Genomic DNA, 21,679 nt, shown 5'->3' on the forward strand with positions numbered 1-21,679 from the left:
GGACCCTAGACCAGACCCCTTCTCCAAGCTCACCATTCATAATGGGTGCCTCAGAGGGGTGATTTCCTAGAGACTCCTATCATGATCATCTCATCCTTACCATCATAATGCGAGGCTCACACACTGGGGCCCACAGAGGTTAAGTAGCTTGCCCAAAAGTACATGAGTAGGTGATGGAGCGAACATTTGAAACCAGACAGTCTGTAAAGTCTATTTTTATTTTTTATTTTTTTCCTAGATAGGGTCTCACTCTGTCGCCCAGGCTACAGTGCAGTGTTGCGATCTTGGCTCACTGCAGCGTCAAACTCCTGGGCTCAAGCCATCCTCCCACCTCAACCTCCTGAGTAGCTGAGACCACAGGTGCATGCCACCACGTCTGGAGAATTTTTTTTGAGACACGGTTTTGCCATGTTGCCCAGGCTGGTCTTGAACTCCTGACCTCAAGGGATCCTCCTGCCCCAGCCACCCAAAGCGCTGAGATTACAGGCACGAGTCACCGTGCCCAACATTGATTCTTAATCACCATGCTACATGCCTGTAGCAGTGTCTGGGAAACAGATCTGCCGATTGACCCCTCCAATCTCCCCCACGGAGGCCTCCTGAAGCCAGCCCAGGGTCCTGGCTCCATTGTCATGGCTTGGCTTCCCACCTGGAGCTGTAGCCTGCTCTGCCTCAAATCATCCCAGCCTGGATGGGGCTGAGTGACAGCCTTGAACACCTCATCCTTCTAATGCACAGGTCCAGTAGCTCCATCTCCAAAAGATTTCCAGGATCTCACTCTCCCCACCGATACCCTGGGCCCTCATCTTGGTCCATCCTTCATCTTCTGCCACCAGCACTATGGCAGCAGCCTCTTCCCTGCTGTCCCTGTCCTCCTCCAACATGCAGCCACAGGGACCCATGAACACCTGTCACTTTGGAGCCCTCCTTCCCTCAGAGGGGTCTGCCTGCTGCACCTCACTCCAGGTAGAAGCCAAGGCTCTCAGCTGTGGCCCACAGGGGCCTATGTGAACCTGCCCCATCATCTCTGCACTCACCTCCTCTCACCCTTTTGTTCACTCCACCCCAGCCACACTGGCCTCCTTGCTTCTCCCCACCCCAGGACCTTTGCACTGGCTCTGTTTTTGTTTGTTTGTTTGTTTTTGAGATGGGAGTCTCACTCTGTTCCCCAGGCTGGAGTGCAGTGGCATGATCTCTGCTCACTGCAACCTCTGTCTTCCAGGTTCAAGCGATTCTCCTGCCTCAGCCTCCCGAATAGCTGGGATTATGGGCCTGTGCCACCACACCCAGCTAATTTTTGTATTTTTAGTAGAGACGGGGTTTTGCAATGTTGGCCAGACTGGTCTCTAACTCCTGGCCTCAGGTGATGTGCCCGCCTCAGCTTCCCAAAGTGCTGGGATGACAGGCGTGAGCCACCATGCCTGGCCTGCAACGGCTCTTTGTGATGCCTGGAATGCTCTTCCTCCAAATCCCTACATGGCTCCCTCTCTGCCCTGTTTTAGGATCTTACTTGTTGGTGTCTTTTCACCTTCTCTGCTCTAAAACTGCACCCCTTCCTCCCTTCCCTACTATGGTTTTCTCCATAGCAACACTGCCTCCCAGACCTGACACACCCCAGACAGGAGGCCCTCTCTGCAGGGGTTGTTCGTCCTTTGGAACCTGAGCCTGTAGCCCTCCAGGCCGGCTCCTTCTGATCACCCAGGTTTCTGCTAAAACATGGCCTTAGAGAGCCCTCCCCCAGGCCCAAACCAAATTTTTGTTATCTTTATAGCACTCATCGCTCATGTCTGCAGTGTTCTTGTTTATTTGTTTACTAGTTCATCGTCTACTCAAGTAGAATGAGCACCATGAGGGCAGGGATTTTCTCAGCTGTGTCCACCATGGTATCATGAACTCAGTACCAGGCTTGACAAAAAGTGTGGGGCTCCTTAGAACCAGGTATGATTCTCCCAAACAACCCTTGCTCTGCTCTGAGGCTGTCGTACTGATTTGCAAAGATCTGAGCGGGGGATGGCAGAAGCCTGGTACCCAGGGTATTGGGGGCTGATGAGAGACTTAGGCCCAGGTCACCCCTAAGGTTCAAGAAATCCCTAGGAGTGGGGTGGTAGAACCCAGGCCCTTGAGGGAGGCACTGCTACTACCCAGGAGTGGGCGGTGGGGCTGGGCCAAGCCCATGTGTAATGTCTTTCCTCTTCCATCTTCTTTCTGTCCCTCAACACTGTCTGTCTTGATCCTTATGCACTGGGGGTCTGAGTGTCCAGGAGCTCCGGCTTGGCATCCACTGTGGCAGGTGCAGGATCCTGGGCAAGGACCACAGCTATGTCAGGCCCTCCACAGATGATGGTGAAGGTTTGAGATTCCTCAGGTCCAAGGGTCTGGGCTGTTGTCTAAGGCAAAGAAGTGGTAGAGATGGGGAACATTACAGAGCAAGTTGCGGGAGAGACAGACAGATACGGTGAGGAACAGGGAGGCAAAGGTGGGAGGAGGGCGTGTCAGGAAACAGAGAGAGATGTGGGCAGAGATATGAGGAGAGAGGAAAGCAGATGTGAGGGCCAGAGAGACATTCATGGGAAAGGAAAGAAGGGTGGGGAAATGGGAAGAGAAGTGCGGGGGCACAGACACAGACACGTGGGGGAAAGAGATGTGCAGGCAGACAGATGTACAGACAGGGTCAGAGATATGGGGGAGACAGAAAATATGCAGATGAAGAGAGACATAGGGAGGTGGGGAAACAGGTGGCAGACAGAGATGATGGGGAGAAAGACAATGAATGTTGGGGAGGGAGGAGATTGTGAGGTAGGGATAGATGAGTAGGAGACAGAGATTGAATGACGGGAGGGGAGGCAGAGACAGGCAGTCAGCTCAGGGGATCTGGCAGGCTCCACAAAGAGCCCCAGGCCCGAGTCTGAGCTCTGTCCCTGCCCCACTGTCCCTCTGTGCCCCAGGCCACAGTCTCAAACTTCAAGCCCCCAGAGGCAGCCACACTGTAGCTCCAGCCGACAGCTATTACCTGAGAATCCAAGCCCAGTGCTGCTAGATCTGCAGAGCCTTCAGGAAAAACAAGACTTTTTTTTTTTTTTTTTTTTTGAGACAGAGTCTCACAGTGTCACCCAGGCTGGAGTGCAGTAGCACAATCACAACTCATTGAAGCCTTGACCTTCTGGGCTCAAGCAATACTCCCGCTTCAGCCTCTCGAATAGCTAGAACTATAGGTGCAACACTTGGCTAATTTTTTGTATTTCTTGTAGACACAGGGTTTCACCATGTTGTCCAGTCTGGTCTCAAACGATCTACCTGCCTCAGCCTCCCAAAGTGCTGGGATTACAGGCGTGAGCCACTGCACTTGGCCATTATAAATTATTTTAAAGCACTGCGGAGGCCAAACAAATTGTATCTGTGGGTCATGTCCAAACCACTGACTAACAATCTGAGACTCCTGGCCGGGCATGTGGCTCATACCTGTAATCCCAGCACTATAGGAGGCCGAGGTGGGCTGATTACCTGAGGTCAGGAGCTCAAGACCAGCCTGGCCAACATGGCAAAACCGCGTCTCTACTAAAAACACAAAACTCAGCTGGGCATGGTGGCACAAGCCTGTAATCCCAGCTGCTTGGGAGGCTGAGACAGGAGAATTGCTTGAACCAGAGAGGCAGAGGTTGCAGTGAGCTGAGATCACGCCACTCCACTCCAGTCTGGGCAACAGAGCGAGACTCCGTCTCAAAAAAAAAAAAAAGAAAAAAAAAATCTGATACCCCTTAACTCCAGAGGTACTGTGGGGGCTCCTTCCTGAGCCCCTTCAGTGAGTCTAGCATTCAGAGCTCTGTGTGGGCAGCTCTCTCATCCAAGCAGGGCTCTGAAAACCATGGGGGCTAGGCTGGGCACCTCAAGCTTGGCCCTACGGTTTTAGACAGGAGAAAGCCTTGGTCAAACTGTGATTTTCAAAGACATAACACCATTCCTCATCTTCCTCCCCCTCCCCCGCCACCCCACACACACACAGACATAACACCCTACCTCAACTTCCTCCCCTACACACACACACCTTCAACTTCCTCCCCTACACACACACACACACACAAACACCTTCCTCAACTTCCTCCCCTACACACACACACACACACACACACACACCCAGCAGTAAAATATAGAGGCAAAAGGGATTCAGATAGGGCCTGGGGGACACTATTACAGAGATTGCAAACTTCAGCTCTACAGGGGCCAGGCAGGAAGCTCTCACAGGCCTCTTCTGCAGCCAGACACCTGGGTTTGAATCCTGGCCCTGAAACGTGTTGGCTGCCTGACTGTGGGCACACTAGTGGACTGCTCTGTGCCTCCATTTTTTCATCTGGAAGATGGAGACAACAGCAGTATTAAGATTATAATGAGTTTTTTTTGTTTGTTTTTTGAGATGGAGTCTTGCTCTTGTTGCCCATGCTGGAGTGCACAATCTTGGCTCACTGCAACCTCTGCCTCCCGGGTTCAAGCAATTCTCCTCCCTCAGCCTCCCGAGTAGCTAGGATTGCAGACGTGTGCCACCACGCCTGACTAATTTTTATATGTTTAGTAGAGATGGAGTTTCACCATGTTGGCCAGGCTGGTCTCGAACTCCTGACCTCGTGATCTGCCCACCTCAGCCTCCCGAAGTGCTGAGATTACAGGCGTGAGCCACCGCACCCAGCCTTGTTTTTGTTTTTGTTTTTGAGATGGCGTCTCGCTCTGTTGCCCAGGCTTGAGTGCAGTGGCGCCATCTCAGCTCACTGCAGCCTCCACCTCCAGGGTTCAAGCGATTCTCATGCCTCAGCCTCCCAAATAGCTGGGATTACAGGCACACGCCACCATGCCCAACTAATTTTTGTATTTTTAGTAGAGACAGGGTTTCTGTATGTTACCCAGGCTGGTCTCAAACTCCTGAACTCAAGCAATCTGCCTGCCTTGGCCTCCCAAAGTGCTGGGATTACGGGCATGAGCCACCACACCCAGAGCATAGTGAGTTTTTTGTTTGGTTGTGGTTTTTGTGTTTTTTTTGAGACAAGGTCTTGCTTGGTCACCCGGGCTAAAGTGCAGTGGTGCGATCTTGGCTCACTGCAGTCTCTGCCTCCTGGGCTCAAGGGATCTTCCTGCCTCAGGCTCCCAAGTAGGTGGGACCACAGGTGCCTACCACAATGTTAATTTTTGTGTTTTAGTGAGACACAGTCTTACCATGTTGTCCAGGCTGGTCTTGAACTCCTAGGTTCAAGCGATCTGCCCACCTTGGCCTCCCAAAGTGCTAGGATTACAGATGTGAGCCACTGCATTTTTTTAAAGTTAACCTTGTAGTGGTCGGGCACAGTGGCTCACGCCTGTAATACCAGCATTTTGGGAGGCCAAGGCAGGCAGATCACGAGGTGAGGAGATCGAGACCATCCTGGCTAACCGGTGAAACCCTGTCTCTACTAAAAATACAAAAAATTAGCTGGGCATGGTGGCAGGCACCCGTAGTCCCAGCTACTTGGGAGGCTGAGGCAGGACAATCGCTTGAACCCGGGAGGCAGAGGCTGCAGTGAGCCGAGATTGCACTACTGCACTCCAGCCTGGGCAACAGAGCGAGACTCCGTCTCAAAAAAAAAAAAAAAATTAACCTTGTAGCTCCAGCTCAAAGGATCATAGTGAATTTTCAACTCACTATGTTATAATTCTGTGTCTGGCAGACAATAAGAGCTTCTCAAATATTAAGTATTTAGTATTAGTAAATGGAGCAATCATTACTCAGCTCCAACCAACAGTTGCTTGGCATTGCCAGATTTTGTTTTTCAGGAAAACCTAGAAATTTGTTTTAATTTTCTGTAGAGACAGTGCTTGCTATGTTGCCCAGGCTGGTCTCGAACTCCTGGCCTCCAGCAATCCTCCTGCCTTGGCCTCCCAAAGTGTTGGGATTACAGGCATGAGCCACTGAGCCCGGGAAAGCCAGAAATCCGGAAACACAGGTGAATGTTCTGATTTTTGAATAGGGGATCCTAGACAAAATGAAAACACACTGCAGGCCAGGCCACCACCCATGGATGGGGCTGCCAGGCTGGGGTGCCACTCACCAGGCGCTGCAGACCCCGGCGTGCCCGTGCCAGCAGGCTCTCCCCATGCAGCTGCTGTGCCAGCCGTTCCAGGGCCTGCAGCTGTGCCTGGTGCCGCTCCTGGCACCGTTGCAGCCTCTGCACCCGGTGTTGCAGTGCTCCCAGCACTGCGCCCAGCCCGGTCTGGGACTGTTGGACAGGGACTTCAGGTTGTGACCCCTCGGGAGTTGGCGCAGGGGCCAGGGGGGTCAGGAGCACAGTGGCCGCAGTCTCGGGGCTCCCCGATGTGGGGCCCAGCACCACTAGGCGCACTGGGCCAGAGACTGGGATGGCAGGGACCTGGGGCAGGGGTGTATTCTCCTGTAGGGGAGGCGGCGGCGAGACTGGCTTCTGGGTGCATCGGGTCCTCCGCTGACTCTAGAAGACAAGGCATGGGGTGCAGGGGTGCCGTGGCCAGACTTCGACTCAGGAAGAAAGGGATGGAGGGTATGTTTCCAAGGGGGACTTGCCTAGGTAAGGCCAGACCTCAGGGAGGAAGTGTCGTCAGGAGGGGAGGACCAAAGTTCAGACTCAAGGAGGGACTTCCCTTAGGAGGGGAGGTCTAGGGGTTGGATTCCAGCAGCAGGACCTCCCGGCGCTCACCTTGGCAGGTGGTGCCCGGGAGAAGATGGAGGGCACTGCATCAGGCCGCAGGTAGCGCACACCCCAGCGCCACTGGAAGCAGGAGGGTGTGAAGTGCTCGCTGCACAAGTGCTGGTGGCAGCTGGGCACCCAGTGCTCACGGCCCATGTGCCGCAGCCAGGCCTGCAGCCGGGGACCATCCTTCAGTGGAAACCTGCATGGGTGGTTGGGGGGTTGGGTCAGTGCTATGAGGTTCAGACTTATCCCTCCCAGAGGATACCCACCCTGGAGGTCTCTCGGCTCCAAGCCTGTGCCTCCCTAGGGCCAGGAAGTAGACCTGTCTTGTGCCCAGTCTTTCTCTATCTCATACACACAACCACAACCCTTTCTTCAGCTTCATCTTTTCGTAGTAGTATTTTGTGAGACGGGGTTTCGCACTTGTCACCCAGGCTGGAGTGCAATGGCACGATCTTGGCTCACTACAACCTCCGCCTCCTGGGTTCAAGCGATTCTTCTGCTTCAGCCTCCCGAGTAGCTGGGACTACAGGCACACGCCACCATGCCTGGCTAATTTTTGTATTTTTAGTAGAGACGAGGTCGCACCATGTTGGCCAGGCTGGTCTTGAACTCCTGACCTCAGGTGATCCACCCACCTTGGCCTCCCAAAGTGCTGGGATTATAGGCATGAGCCACCACGCCTGGCCTTTTTTATTATTATTATTAATTTGAAAGCTCGACCTTTTAAACACCCAGCATCAGCCCAACTCTGCCCCCTCCACTGCCCCTCCTTCCAGCCTCCTTCCTGGTCTTCCTGCCCACAGTCCTGCCCCTCCACTCCCAATTTCTTCTTCCACATCAACGTGTTGGAGCAGTTTATAAAATCAGACATTTACGATGTGGGAGATCGTGCAGCCAAGCGAAAACGTTTCTTCCACAACCATATAAATGGGGGTGTGAGGTTTCTGGATTAAGAGAGATTTAAGAAACATTAGCACAAAGGCAGGATGTGGACCTTGCCTACAACAAACAATTCAGTAAAAAGACATTTTAAGACAATTGGGGAAAACCGAACATGAACTGGGTATAAGGTATGTGTAAGAAACTGGTCAGGCATGGCGGTTCATGCCTGTAATCCCAGCACTTTGGGAAGACAAGGTGGGAGGATCGCTTGAGCCCAGGAGTTCAAGACCAGCCTGGGCAACATAGGGAGACCTCGACTCTACAAAAAAAAAAAAAAAAATTAGCCACGTGTGGTGGTACACGCCTGTGGTCCCAGATACTCGGGAGGCTGAAGTGGGAGGGTCACCTGAGCCTGGGAGGCAGAGGTTGCAGTGAGCCGAGATTGCACAACTGTACTCCAGCCTGGGTGTCAGAGCCAGACCCTGTCTCAAAAAAAAAATTTTTTTTCATTTTGCTAGGTGTGATAACTGTATTGGTTTATGCTTCTGAAACAAGTCTTCTGTTAGAAATCAGTCTGAAATAATTACGGATAAAAGATCTGATGTCTGGGATTTACTTTAAAATAGTGCAGGACAAAAACTTAGAGGTGTGGGCAGGGCAGTGAAGAAGATAGTGAAGTTGATAACTAGTGACACAGTGATGGATACTGAGGGCTCTACTTTTTGTGTATGCTTGAAAACACCCACTAACAAGTCTTTAAACAACTCAACAATAACAATAAAACACAAATAACCTGATTCAAAAATGGGCAAAGGACTTGAACAAACATTTCTCCAAAGACATACAAATGGCCAATAAGCACATGAAAAGATACTTGACATCTCCAATCATTAGGAAAACGCAGTATCAGAACCCTGATGAAATATCATCTGACAAACACCAGAACAGCTACTATTGAACAACAAAAAAGAGGCTGGGCATGGTGGCTCATGTCTGTAATCCCAGCACTTTGGGAGGCTGAGGCGGGAGGATCTCCTGAAGGCAGTAGTCCAAGACCATCCTGGGCAATGTAGCAAGACCTTGTCTCTACGAAAAAATATTTTTTAAATTAGCTGGGTGTGGCGATGTGCATCTATAGTCCTATCTACTTAGGAGGCAATGTGGGAGGATTGCTTAAGCTCAGGAGTTTGAGCGCTGCAGTGAGCTATGATCACACTACTGCATTCCAGCCTGGGTGATGGAGGAGGAGGGGAAGGGGAAGGGGAACGGAGTAAGAGGGGGGAGGAAGAGAAGGAGAAGAACAGTGTGTGTGAGGATGTGGAAAAACTGCTGGAACGCTGGTACACTGCTGGGAATGTAAAACGGTGCTGCCACTGTGGAAAACAATATGGCAGTTCCTCAAACACTGAAAAATAGAATTACCATATGACCCAGCAATCCACTTCTGCTTATATACCCGAAAGAACCGAAAACCGGGTCTCGCAGAGATATTTGCACACCTGCGTTCATAGCAACATAAATCAGGCCTGGCATGGTGGCTCATGCCTGTAATCCCAGCACTTTGGGAGGCTGAGGCAGGCGGATCACTTGAGCCCAGGTGTTCAAGACCAGCCTGAGCAACAGGTGAAATCTTGTCTCTACAAAAAATACAAAAATTAGCCAGATGTGGTGGCGTGTGCCTAGAGGCACAGCTACTCAGGAGGCTGAGGTGGGAGGACTGCTTAAGCCCAGGAGGTTAAGGCTACAGTGAGCCATGATCACATTACTGCACTCTAGCCTGGGCAACAGAGTGACATGCTGTCTCAAAAACAAACAAACAAACAGACAGACAGACAGACAGAAACACAGCAGCATAAATCACAACAGCCAAAAGGTGGAAGTGTCTATCAACAGATACATGGATAAGAAAAATGTTGCATATACATGCAATGGAATTTTATTTTATTTAGTCTTTTTTTTTTTTGGGCAGGGGGAGATACAATCTCACTCTGTCACCCAGGCTGGAGTGCCATGGTGCAATCTCGGCACACTGCAACCTCTGCCTCCTGGGTTCAAGTGATTCTCCTGCCTCAGCCTCGTGGGTAGCTGGGATTACAGGCTCCCGCCACCATGCCCGGCTTATTTATTTATTTTCGCGATGGAGTCTCACTCTGTCGCCCAGGATGGAATGCAGTGGTGTGATCTCAGCTCACTGCAACCTCCGCCCCCTGGGTTCAAGCGACTCTCCCGCCTCAGCTTCCCAAGTAGCTGGGATTACAGGTGCCTGCCACCACACCTGGCTATTTTTGTATTTTTAGTAGAGATGGGGTTTCACCATGTTGGCCAGGCTGGTGTCAAACTCCTGACCTCAGGTGATCCACCCGCCTCGGCCTCCCAAAGTGCTGGGATGACAGGCGTGAGCCACTGCACCTGGCGTGGAATTTTATTTAGTCTTGATCTGACACATGCAACAACACAGATGAACTCTGAGGGCCATTAGGGTAAGTGAAATAAGCCAGTCAAATACTGACGATTCCACTTATATGAGGCAGAAAAGTCAAATTTCTAGAGACAGACAGTGGAATGGTGGTTGCCAAGAGCCTGGGGGAGAGGGAAAGAGGGAATTGTCCAATGGGGATAGAGTGTTTTAGGACAGGAAAAAGTTCTGGATATTGGTTATACAACACTTAACATTAGTGAACTGTACACTTAAAAATGGTCAAAATGGTAGATTTTATGTGTATTTTGCCACAGTTAAAAATAATTTTAATAGGCCAGGCACGGTGGCTCACGCCTGTAAACCCAGCACTTTGGGAGGCCGAGGTGGGCGGATCACTTGCGGTCAGACCTCAAGTGATTTTGAATTCAAGTTCAAGACCAGCCTGGCCAACATGGTGAAACCTCATCTCTATGAAAATTACAAAAATTAGCCAGGCCTGGTGGCGTGTCCCTGTAATCCCAGCTACTCGGGAGGCTGAGGCAGAAGAATTACTTGAACCTGGGAGGTGGAGGTTGCAGTGAGCCAAGATCACACCACTGCACTACAACCTGGGCGACAGAGCAAGACTCCAACTCAAAAAAAAAAAAAAATTTTTGTTTTAAGTTTTACAAAATAAAAGCTTTCTCAGTGGTTGTGGGTGGGGATTATCTGATGAGGGACCCTCTAAAGGTGCCCCACTTCTCTGGTTTCCGGGTGCCACTTATTCCCAGCATCTGCTCTTACCCTCTTAGATGGTAATCTACTCTCTATTTAGACCTGGGCTCAAGGCTACCCGTAATAAAGACCTCCTTTTCCAGCCTTATTTGCAGCCGGGGTGGCCACATGATCAAGTGCTGGCCAGTTTGTCCTTAGCAGCTGCCAGAAACTGAGACTGTAAATGTTTATTTCAAGCTGCTAAATTTGGGGATAGTTTGTTATATAGCATTAGATAACTAAGACACATCTCATGCATATCCCATCTTCACAATGTTTTCCATATCTGTGATATTACTTATTTCATATTTTTCTTAAAACTAACCAATTTTAACTATTAAACAAAGATACTTAAAAGAGAAACTTTACATCACAATTGAAAATGGAAAATTAGTATCAATTCCATAAACAAAAGCTAACCATAAAAACATCAGATGCTATTACCTACTGAGGGCTATGAGCCTGAGGCCTGCTCTCTTTCTTTCCTTTTCTTTCTTTTTTTTGAGACAGGGTCTTGTTCTGTTGCCCAGGCTAAAGTGCAGAGGCACGATCATGGCTCACTGTAGCCCTGAATTGCTAGGCCCAAGTGATCCTCCCACCTCAGCCTCCCGAGTACCTGGGACCACAGGCATGTGCCACCACACCTGGCTAATTTAAAAATTATTTTTGTAGAGACAGAGGTCTCACTGTGTTGTCCAGACTGGTCTTGAACTCCTGGGCTGAAGTGATCCTCCCACCTTGGCCTCCCAAAGTGCTGCGATTATAGGCATGAGGCACCGCACCCCACCCCTGCTCTCTCTTTGTTGAAAAGAAAGACTAGTGAGTGCTAGAGAATTAGGGACAAAATTCCTACAGGAGAGAGGGTAAATAAACATAGGCACATCCACACAAAAGAATACGATGCAGCTATAAAACAGAATGTAGAGGTACTCTGTGAACTGACAAGCTATTGTCAGGCAGTATTATGTGAAAAAAAGCAAGGTTCTAAATAGACTATCTCAGCTTTTAGTCATTGTGGTAGCCCCCAAAAGCTATCCATGTCCTAATTCCTGGAAATTGTGACTATTATTTTATTTATTTATTTATTTTTTTTTTTTTGAGATGGAATCTCGCTCTGTCGCCCAGGCTGGAGTGCAGCGGCGCAATCTTGGCTCACTGCAAGCTCCGCCTCCCAGGTTCACGCCATTCTCCTGCCTCAGCCTCCCGAGTAGCTGGGACTACAGGCGCCTGCCACCACGTTTGGTTAATTTTTATATATTTATTTATTTATTTAGAGACAGGGTTTTGCTCTGTCACTCAGGTTGGAGTTCTGTGGTGTGATCTTGGCTCCCTGCGGCATCAAACTCCCCAGGTTCAGGCAGTCCTCCCACTTCAGCCTCCCAAGTAGCTGGGACTACAGGCATGTGCCACATGCCCAGCTAATTTTTATATTTTTTGTAGAGATGGGGTTTTGCCTTGTTGCCCAGGCTGGTCTCAAACTCCTGGGCTCAAGCAATCCTCCCACCTCGGCCTCCCAACGTGCTGAAATTACAGGCGTGAACCACCGTGCCAGGCCTGAATATTACCTTATATGACAAAAGATGTGACTAAGTTAAGGATCTTGAGATGGGGAGATTATCCTGGGTCATCCGGGTTGGCCCTAAATGCCACTACAAGTATCCTTTTAATAAGAGGGAGGAGAATATATTACCACAGAAAAGAAGAGAGGGCAATGCAACCATGGAGGCAGAGACTGGAGAGATGTGGCCACAAGCCAAGCACTGCCTGCAGCCACCAGAAACCGGAACAGGCAAAGAAGAGATTCTCCCCTAGAACCTCCAGAGGAGTACAGCCCTGCCGACACCTTGGTTTTGGCCCAGGAAAGCCGATTTGGACTCCTGGCCTCTAGAACTGTTAGAAAATAATTTGTCTTGTTTTAAGCCACCAAGTTTGTTAGAGCAGCATGGGAAACTAATAGCGTAATAAAGGGAGAAATAAGAACGTCTTTCACATTTGCTGGTATTTATATAAAGAAACTATGGTGATGTGGTTTGGCTCTCTGTCCCCACTCAAATCTCATCTCGAACTGTAATCCCCATGTGTCAAGGGAGGGACACGATGGGAGGTGACTGGATCATGGGGGATGTTTCCCCCATGCTGTTCCCATGATAGTGAGTGAGTTCTCATGAGATCTGACGGTTTAAAAGTGGCAGTTCCCCTCTTGCTCTCTCTCTCTCCTGCCCCCATGTAAGATGTTTGCTTTCCCTTCGCCTTCCACCATGATTGTAAGTTTCCTGAGGCCTCCCCAGCCATTCAGAATGGTAAGTCCATTAAATCTCTTTCCTTTATGAGTTACTCAGTCTCAGGTAGTTGTTTATAGTAGTGTGAGAACAGACTAAGACACATAGGAAGGACACACAAGAAACTAAAGAGGCTACCAGTGGGGAGGAGGTGGATGGGATGAACGGAGATGGGGAGAGCCAAGACTTCTCAGACAAAGGCACATGGAGGTGGAGGTGGCGGGTAGCTGGTGAAAGAGCACAGAAAGGCTGACTCAGAGAACAGCAATGGCACCCAGAGAGCAGAACCCCAGGGCACACAGCCAGGGAGTCTGGCTGCTGTAGTCAGCCTCCCTCTAAGATCCCAATGTTCTCAGCGGCCCCATTCTTCCGGGACACAAACACAAGATCTATTGCAACAGCATTCCCCATTCTTATTGCCACCATCTCCCAGGCAGAATCTGCCAATGGACTACTCGTATCTATTCTCTGCCTTTTCCTTACTAACAGAACTCCAACTTTCTTTGAGGCCACAATGTGTCCTGCTAAAAGACTACGTTTCCCAGGATCCTTTGCAGCTGGGTGGGGCCATGTGACTACCTTCTGGCCAAGGAATGCTTTAGTGTTGTGTGGGATCTCTGGGATGGTGTCTTAAATGGAAGGGACGATCAACAGGATTCAGCAGCTCAAAGAGCAAAGGAAAAAAGTCAATATCCTAAGAAAGGTCTCCTTAATTGGTCTTACTCTCTCTTGTTCCTCTGGATAGCAGCATTTGTAATGGGCAATATTGCTTTCTAAAAAACTACCTTAAGCAGACAACAAGTGTTCCCCTTTGTATGCAGTCAAATGCTCTACCACTGAGCTATACCCCCATGTTCCCCTTTGTATAAACTATTTTAGTCTTGCTGGTCATCTTGTCCAGACCATGGGGTGGCATATACCGCTAGAAGTCCTTTTTTTCTTTCTTACTAACGTAACTCAAAATTTCTTCAGGCTGATTAAATGCCCAGCTTTTAAAGACCACAATTCCCAGCCTCTTTTCCAGTTGGGGGTGACCAATGATGAAAAGGTGCCATTAAACGGGGTTTCTGGGAAGGCCTTATAAAGGGAGATGATTCAGTTTAGACCTGAACGCTTTTTGTTCTTCCTCCCTTCCCTTTTCCTCCTGTAAGGAATGGTGGCAGTGGTGGCTGGGGCACTGGCAGCCACCTTGGATGGAAGCCACAGGCTAAGGATGACAGAGCAGAAAGAGGCCAGGCACGGTGGCTCACACCTGTAATCCCAGCACTTTGGAGGCCAAGGTGGGAGAATCATTTAAGGCCAGGTGTTTGAGACCAGCCTGGCCAACATGGCAAAACCCTGTCTCTACTAAAAATACAAAAATTAGCTGGGTATGGTGACATGCGCCTGTAATTCTGTAATTCCAGCTACTTGGGTAGCTGAGGCATTATCCCTAGAACCCAGGAGGTGGAAGTTGCAGTGAGCTGAGACTGTGCCACTGCATTCCAGCTTGGGTGACAGAATGAGACTTTCAAAAAAAGAAAGAAAGAAAGAAAAATAGAGATAGGACCCTCATTTCTCATGACTGTGGAGCTACTATCCCAGTGCTGGTTTGCCAACCTCTGTACTTGCTCTATATGAGGGAAAATAAACCCTGTAATAGAACGTCTGCTCTCTCTCTCCACATGAGGATTACACATGCCCACTCCATTGACTTGAGGCTTGCTATATACTTGCTCCAGCCAAAAGAATGCCAGTGAAAGTGACACAGGCCACTTCTAAATATGAAATTGACCAAGAGCCACTGGGTGATTCACTCAACTTTCTCTTTTCCTCCTCCTGCAAGACCAGCAATATTCCAAATAGGGATAGTTTCTTCAGCCTGAGACCCCAATTAAGATACTGTAGAATAGGACCACAAATGACCAGCAAAGGACATAGTGTGAGCATGAAATACACCTTTGGGCCACGTGTGGTGATTCATGCCTGTAATCCCAGCACTTTGGGAGGCTAAAGCAGGAGGACTGATTGAGCCCAGGAGTTCCAGCCTGGGCAACATAGTGGGACTTCATTTCTTTTCTTAGACGAAGTTTCATCCTTGTTGCCTAGGCTGGAGTGAAGTGGCACGATCTTGGCTCACTGCAACCTCTGCCTCCCAGGTTCAAGCAATTCTCCTGCCTCAGCCTCCCGAGTAGCTGGGATTACAGGCACCTACCACCACGCTTGGCTAATTTTTTGTATTTTTAGTATAAACAGGGCTTCTTTCTTTCTTTCTTTTTTGAGACAGAGTCGCTCTGTCACCCAGCTTGGAGAGCAGTGGCGCGATCTTGGCTGACTGCAACCTCTGCCTCCCAGGTTCAAGCGATTCTCCCATCTCAGCCTCCTGAGTAGCTGGGATTACAGGCGCGTGCCACCACACCTGGCAATTTTTGTATTTTTAGTAGAAATGGGGTTTCACCATGTTGGCCAGGCTGGTCTCGAACTCCTGACCTCAGGTGACCCACTTGCCTCGGCCTTCCAAAGTGCTCGGATTACAGGCGTGAGCCACCGCGCCCAGCCCAATGGGACTTCATTAGAAAAATTTGCCTTTCATTAGACAATCTGAAATTTCATTAGAAAATTTGCCTTTCATTAGAAAAATTTGCCTGACAAGGTGGTGTCTGCCTATAGTCACAGCTACTCAGGAGGCTGAGGCGGGAGGACTGCTTGAGCCCAGGAGTTTGAGGCTGCAGTGAACCATCATGGTGTTGCACTCTAGCCCAGGTGATAGAGACCCCTTCTAAAAAAAAAAACAAACAAAAAACCACCTTTGTTGTAGTAAGCCACTGAGATTTGAGAAGTTTGTTTGTGCAGCATAACTTAACCACACTGATTCCTATAGACCCCATAATTTGTTTAAGCAACTCTTATTGCAGGACTTTGTCACTACCAAGCAGATACAATTCTAAGTGATAGGTCCCCCATAAGAGATGACCCCATTGCCACTGTCCCTGAAAGGGCCTAAGACAGAGCTAATGAAAGCTAGCCAGGCATGGTGGCACATGCCTGTAGTCCCAGCTACTCAGGAGGCTGAGATGGAGCTGGTCCGAGTATTGTGGGTTATTGTTAAGCTGATTTAACATTGTCTCCCCACACACTCATGCTTGACTAGCATAAAAATAAAATGAAAAATGAAAAAAAAAAGAGGCTGAGATGGGAGAACTGCTTGAGCCCGGGAGGCTGAAGCTGCATTGAGCCATGATCGCACCACTGTACTCCAGCCTGGGTGACAAAGCAAGATCACGTTTCAAAAAAGAGAGAGAGAGTGAACTAATGAGTGTTCCCATTGGCTGCCAAGCAGGATTTCAAGCTATTTCCTGGCAGCCAATTCCCTCAACGTGTCTCATCTTATCTCTCACCTGGCATCCATGCCCTCTCCTAAGCCTCTTTTGGAAACTGCTTCTCATCTAACTCTTAACTAAGTGGCTTCTCCAAGACTGACTCAGGGGTAGGCCCTAAGGTGGAAATGGGCTAGTCACTAGTGGGTGCCAATGAAGACATGAAGTGATTTTTATACAGTCATCTGGCTGCTATATACAGTCGTCATCATTTTCCTCCTTATTATTACATACAAAGCACTTAGAACAGTGCCTGGCATAAGGTAAATACTAAGTAACTATTGTTGTTGTTATGAGGGAGGTAAGAGTGGAAATGGGCCGGGCACGGTTGCTCACACCTGTAATCCCAGTACTTTGGGAGGCCAAGGTGGGTGGATCACCTGTGGTCAGGAGTTCAAGACCCACCTGGCCAACATGGTGAAACTCCACCTCTACTAAAAATACAAAGAATTGGCTGGGTGTGGTGGTGTGCACCTGTGGTCCCAGCTACTCAGGAGGCTGAGGTAGGAGAATTGCTTGAACCTGGGAGGCAGAGGTTGCAGTGAGCCGAGATCATACCACTGCACTCCAGCCTGGGTGGTAGAGCAAGACCCTGTCTCAAAAAAAAAAAAAAAAGATGATGGCAGCCTGGACTACGTGATGACAGTGGATGTGATGAGAAGTAGTCTGGGAAATGTGTTTTCCTTATTTCTTATTTATTTATTTTGAGACAAGGTCTCACACGGTTGCCCAGGCTAGAGTACAGTGGCGCAATCACAGCTCACTGCAGCCTCAGTTCCTGGGCTCCAGTGATTCTCTCACCTCACTGTCCCGTGTAGCTGGAACTACAGGCGTGTACCACCACATCCAGCTAATTTTTTACATTTTGTAGAGATGGGTTTTGCCACGTTGCCCAGGCTGGTCTCAAATTGCTGGGCTCAAGTGATCCTCCTGCCTCGACTTCCCAAAGTGCTGGGATTACAGGTGTGAGCCACCATGCCCAGCCTATCTTTCCTTATTTCTTAATGATTTATTTAGGACTTTCTCATTTGCGTTTATAACTGTCTTGTCAAGGTGTTAGAGATTTTGTTGTGGTTGTTGCAGGAGGGAGACATGTCTTGAGGGTAGAGCCAAAGGGCAGGTTAATGGACTAGTGGTGGACGAAAAGGAAGGATCATGGGTAACTCCCAGGTCACGTACTCAGTTCCTCAATGTTTGACCCCTCACCTATCCATGAGCTCTGTCATGGCAGAAACAAGATCTGTCAGGGTTCTTTGTGTCCAGCAGGGGCTTACTTGCTTCTCCAAGAAATACTCAAAAAGTTGCTGAATTAATCAACAGTTGCCAGAGTCATATACAGGCTTAAAGTCCCCCCTGAATCCCTTTGGCCCTACACCAGGGTCCCTCAAAGGATCCGTGAGACATCACGGCTTTCCTGCTGGCTTTCCTGGAGAGCCCATCTGAAACGCATTCATCAAATCGACCCAACGAATCTTTACTAAGCACCTACTATGTGCCAGGCAATATTCTAGAGGTTGGAGACACAAACAGGAGGAAACAAGAAAGACAAAGACAAAACCTCTGGCTTGACTGAACTGACATCTAGTGGGGGAGATAATGAATGAATACATCGAAAACGCGACATGCAGACAGTGATGTGTTAAAGAGAAAAATAAAGCAGGAGACAGAGAGAATCGTGTGTGTGTTTGGGTGTCAGTTACAGTTTTCCATAGGGTGGTAGTCATAAAGGCAAGAACTTTAAAATCAGAGGGAATGGCACAGGCAAAGTCCCCAGGGCAGCAACATGCCTGCCACACTACAGGAACATGAAGTAGGCCAGTGTCACTGGTGTGAAGGGCAGGAGGAAAGAGTTGAGGTCACACTGGTATCAGGGAACCAGCTCTGTAGGACTTTGCAGGCCTGCTTTCTACCTGTTCCAGCCTCACTTTATTTTTTATAGTGAGGTGGGAGTCACGGAAGGGATCTGGGCAGAGGAGGGCGCCGATCTGACTCAGGTGTTCACAGGCTCCCTCTGGCTGCAAGCAGGGAACAGACTGGGGGTGACGGAGCAGGGAGACCAATGAAGAGGCTGCTAAAATAGTCCAGTCTGGAGGTGATAATTGCCAGGAGCAGGATGCAGGAAGAGGAGAAGGTTAGAAGTGATCAAATTCTGGACAGTTTGTAAAGGGAGAGCCAACTGGATTTGCTGAGGGATTGGATGAGGAATGTGTCCTAGCCCACTTAGGCTAAGACCACCAGGGACAAACCTGTAGTCCAACACAGTCAGATTTATTTACAATGGCAATGGAGGAGTCTGCACACCAGAAATACCGTAGGCCAGGGGTCCCCAACCCTCAGGCTACAGACCAGTACCAGTCTATGGCCTGTTAGGAACAGGGCGGCACAGCAGGAGGTGAGCGGCAGGCAGGTGAGCCAGTGAGAGAAGCTTCATCTGTATTTACAGCCACTCCCCACTGCTCGCATTACCACCTGAGTTCCGCCTCCTGTCAGAGCAGCAGCAGCATTAGATTCTCACAGGAGTGTGAATCCTATTCTGAACTGGGCATGTGAGGGATCTAGGTTGCCCTCCATTTTGTTTGTTTGTTTGTTTTTTGGGTTTTTTTTTTTTTTTTTTTTTTAAATAAAGTCTCACTCTTTCGCCAGGCTGGCAGGCTGGCATGCAGCGGCGCAATCTCGGCTCACTGCAACCTCCACCTCCTGGGTTCAAGTGATCCTCCTGCCTCAGCCTCCCAAGTAGCTGGGATTACAGGCATGCGCCACCACACCTAGCTAACTTTTGTATTTTTAATAGAGACAGGGTTTCACCATGTTGGCCAGGATGGTCTTGATCTCCTGACCTCGTGATCCACCCGCCTTGGCCTCCCGAAGTGCTGGGATTACAGGCATGAGCCACTGCACCTGGCCAGTTGCCCGCTTTTTGTGAGAATCTAATGCCTGATGATCTGAAGAGTTTCCCAAAACCATTCCCCCAACCCTATCCCATCCGTGGAAAAAGTGTCTTCCCCAAAACCAGTCCCTGGTGCCATAAGGGTTGGGGACTGCTGTCATAGGCCCTATGGGCCTTTGTTTGGTGAGGGAGTCTCAACAAACATAGAGTTATTTTTTAGGTGAAATGTAAACTAAGCAGTGTTCAGATTGCCTCAAAGCAAATCAGAACTGTGTGTAAAGGGATCAATATCAGGTCTGGATGGTGAAGTGGGCCCAGGGTTTGTCTTCTCAGAAGCAATAAAGTTTACATAGATGTAGAATATTGTGTCCTTATCTGAAGCTCCAAACCTGGATTGTAAATAGGGACTGCTTTTCTGTGTCAAAGTGACTTAGCTCCTCCAAGCAAAAGTGAGATGTTTCATTCTTACTTGACGTGATTTCAAACAGCAAAGTTTGTGATCATCTCTGACTTTAGACAACCAAAGTTTCCTACTAAGAAAGCAGTAGACACTCAAAGGATGGGAATTCTGCCACTTTACATCTGCAGTATGTCCAAGAGAAATATTTTTTCCTGGCTGGGTGCAGCGGCTCACGCCTGTAATCCAAGTACTTTGGGAGGCCGAGGCAGGAGGATTGCTTGTGCCCAGGAGTTTGAGACTAGACTGGACAACATAGGGTGATCCCATCTCTCTCTTTAAAAACAAATTTTTTTTTTTGAGACGGAGTCTCACTCTTGTCGCCCACGCTGGAGTGCAGTGGCCTGATCTTGGCTCACTGCAACCTCCGCCTTCCGGGTTCATGCAGTTTTCCTGCCTCAGCCCACGGAGTAGCTGGAATTACAGGCATGAGCCACCACGCCCAGCTAATTTTTGTATTTTTAGTAAACACGGGGTTTCACCATGTTGGCCAGGCTGGTCTCGAACTCCTGACCTCAGGTGATCCGCCTGCCTCGGCCTCCCAAACTACTGGGATTACAGGCGTGAGCCACCGCGCCTGGCGAAAAAAAAAAAAAAAAAAATTAAATTATCCAGGCATGGTGGCGCATGCCTCTGGTCCCAGCTACTTGGTAGGGTGAGGTGGGAGGATCACTTGAGCCCAGGAGGTCGAGGTTGCAGTGAGCTGTGATCGTTCCACTGCATTCCAGCCTGGGCGACAAAGCGATCTGGTCTCAAAAAAAAAAAAAAAAAAAAAGCAAAGAATTTTTTTTCCTAGTAATTCTTCCACCAACTGGCTTATGTCAGCCAGATAAATAAGGAGACAGATCTTTTACAGTCGAAGCTAATTCTGACTTTCCCAAGTATGACGAAAGAGAAGAGGTAAGGATAACATTTTTTAAACCTAAGCAACAAGAAGAATGAAGTACGCTACTAAGATAGGACAGACTGGAAGGTTTTGGGGGAGACACGATCGCAAGCTCAGTTTCGGATGCTCTGAGTTTCAGATGGCTCAAATGCGTGGGGAGGGCAAGTGGGCATCTGCAGGCTCTATAAGAGCCTGCACCGACTTCACTTCTTACATCCCTTTCACTCTTCGGCTCGCTTCGCTCGCTATCTGTAGTTAATCGTCTACTCCTGCTGTTTCCCACGCCTGCACCTTTGTATGTGCAGTGGACACTGCCGGGAAGGCCATCTCCTTACGGTTTAACCCCACTTCCTAACACTCTCAAGCAAGACCAGAAGCCCCGCATAGCAGCACTAATGCTCGGGCCCCGCCCCTCCCAGGGTCCCGCCTCCCTCAAGCCCCGCCCCGCGCTGCGCTCACTTGTAGAAGCTCACAGGGCGGTTGTCCGCGCCCAGGCGGCCCGCAGTGTTGGAGCAGTTCGGCGCCCTGCAGTACTTGGGCATGGCTGTCCAGCCCCCGCTGAGTTTTGCCGGGTCAGCGGCTGCACTTTGGTTCTCGCGGAGCGCCGCCTAACCCCGCCCCGCCCGCGCGCTCGCCGCCTGCCTCACGTGACGTCCGTGGAGTCTCGTCACGTGCCGGGGAGACAGCTGAGAGCGCCTGCCTAGTAGGCGCCCCTCCACAGTGTCACAGTCACGCCCTCGTCACGTGACGCATGGGCCATAGCGAGTACTGTGCACCTGCGCAAAGCCGGCCCTTCGTCACCCCGACTTTCATCACGTGTTGGGGGAAAGGGCGGCGTCACGGCGTTTCTGAGCCTGCGCCAACCAAATCAACTGGCTAGTCAATCTCTTACGGCTCCACCCTACGCCTACATCCGGGCGACCGTTGGGGCGCACGTAGTTCCTCTGGGTGGCGGCAAAAACCGAGGTGAGGCGGCCGTGGCCTTAGCCTCGTAAAAATTAAAACCTGTATGTTTCAGCGAATAATGAAAACGCAGTCTGGATGAAAGACCCCACGACGTTTGATCAGGCTTCT

The 21,679-nt window shown here is 49.6% G+C and overlaps 1 protein-coding gene across 1 annotated transcript; it reads right to left on the minus strand.

The window, feature by feature from the left end:
• Positions 1 to 1,781: 1,781 nt before the first annotated feature.
• THAP8 (THAP domain containing 8) lies at positions 1,782 to 21,464 on the minus strand. The gene is made up of 4 exons (XM_002829097.4): positions 21,065 to 21,464; positions 6,690 to 6,882; positions 6,069 to 6,464; positions 1,782 to 2,387 (listed from the first exon to the last, which is right to left on the minus strand). The coding sequence occupies exons 1-4, from the start codon at positions 21,145 to 21,147 to the stop codon at positions 2,235 to 2,237; spliced, it is 825 nt and encodes a 274-aa protein (XP_002829143.2). The 5' UTR covers positions 21,148 to 21,464; the 3' UTR covers positions 1,782 to 2,234.
• Positions 21,465 to 21,679: the final 215 nt, after the last annotated feature.

This window comes from Pongo abelii, chromosome 20 (genome assembly GCF_028885655.2).
Source record: "Pongo abelii isolate AG06213 chromosome 20, NHGRI_mPonAbe1-v2.0_pri, whole genome shotgun sequence".
Classification (NCBI taxonomy): domain Eukaryota; kingdom Metazoa; phylum Chordata; class Mammalia; order Primates; family Hominidae; genus Pongo; species Pongo abelii.

Excerpts from the sequence above, each read along its gene's own strand:
- THAP8 (XM_002829097.4), bottom strand. The coding sequence starts at position 21,147 with ATGCCCAAGTACTGCAGGGCGCCGAACTGCTCCAACACTGCGGGCCGC. Across the intron at positions 6,465-6,689 it reads CCCGGGCACCACCTGCCAAG|AGTCAGCGGAGGACCCGATG; the intron begins GTGAGCGCCGGG and ends CTTGTCTTCTAG. Across the intron at positions 2,388-6,068 it reads GCCGGGGTCTGCAGCGCCTG|ACAACAGCCCAGACCCTTGG; the intron begins GTGAGTGGCACC and ends TCTTTGCCTTAG.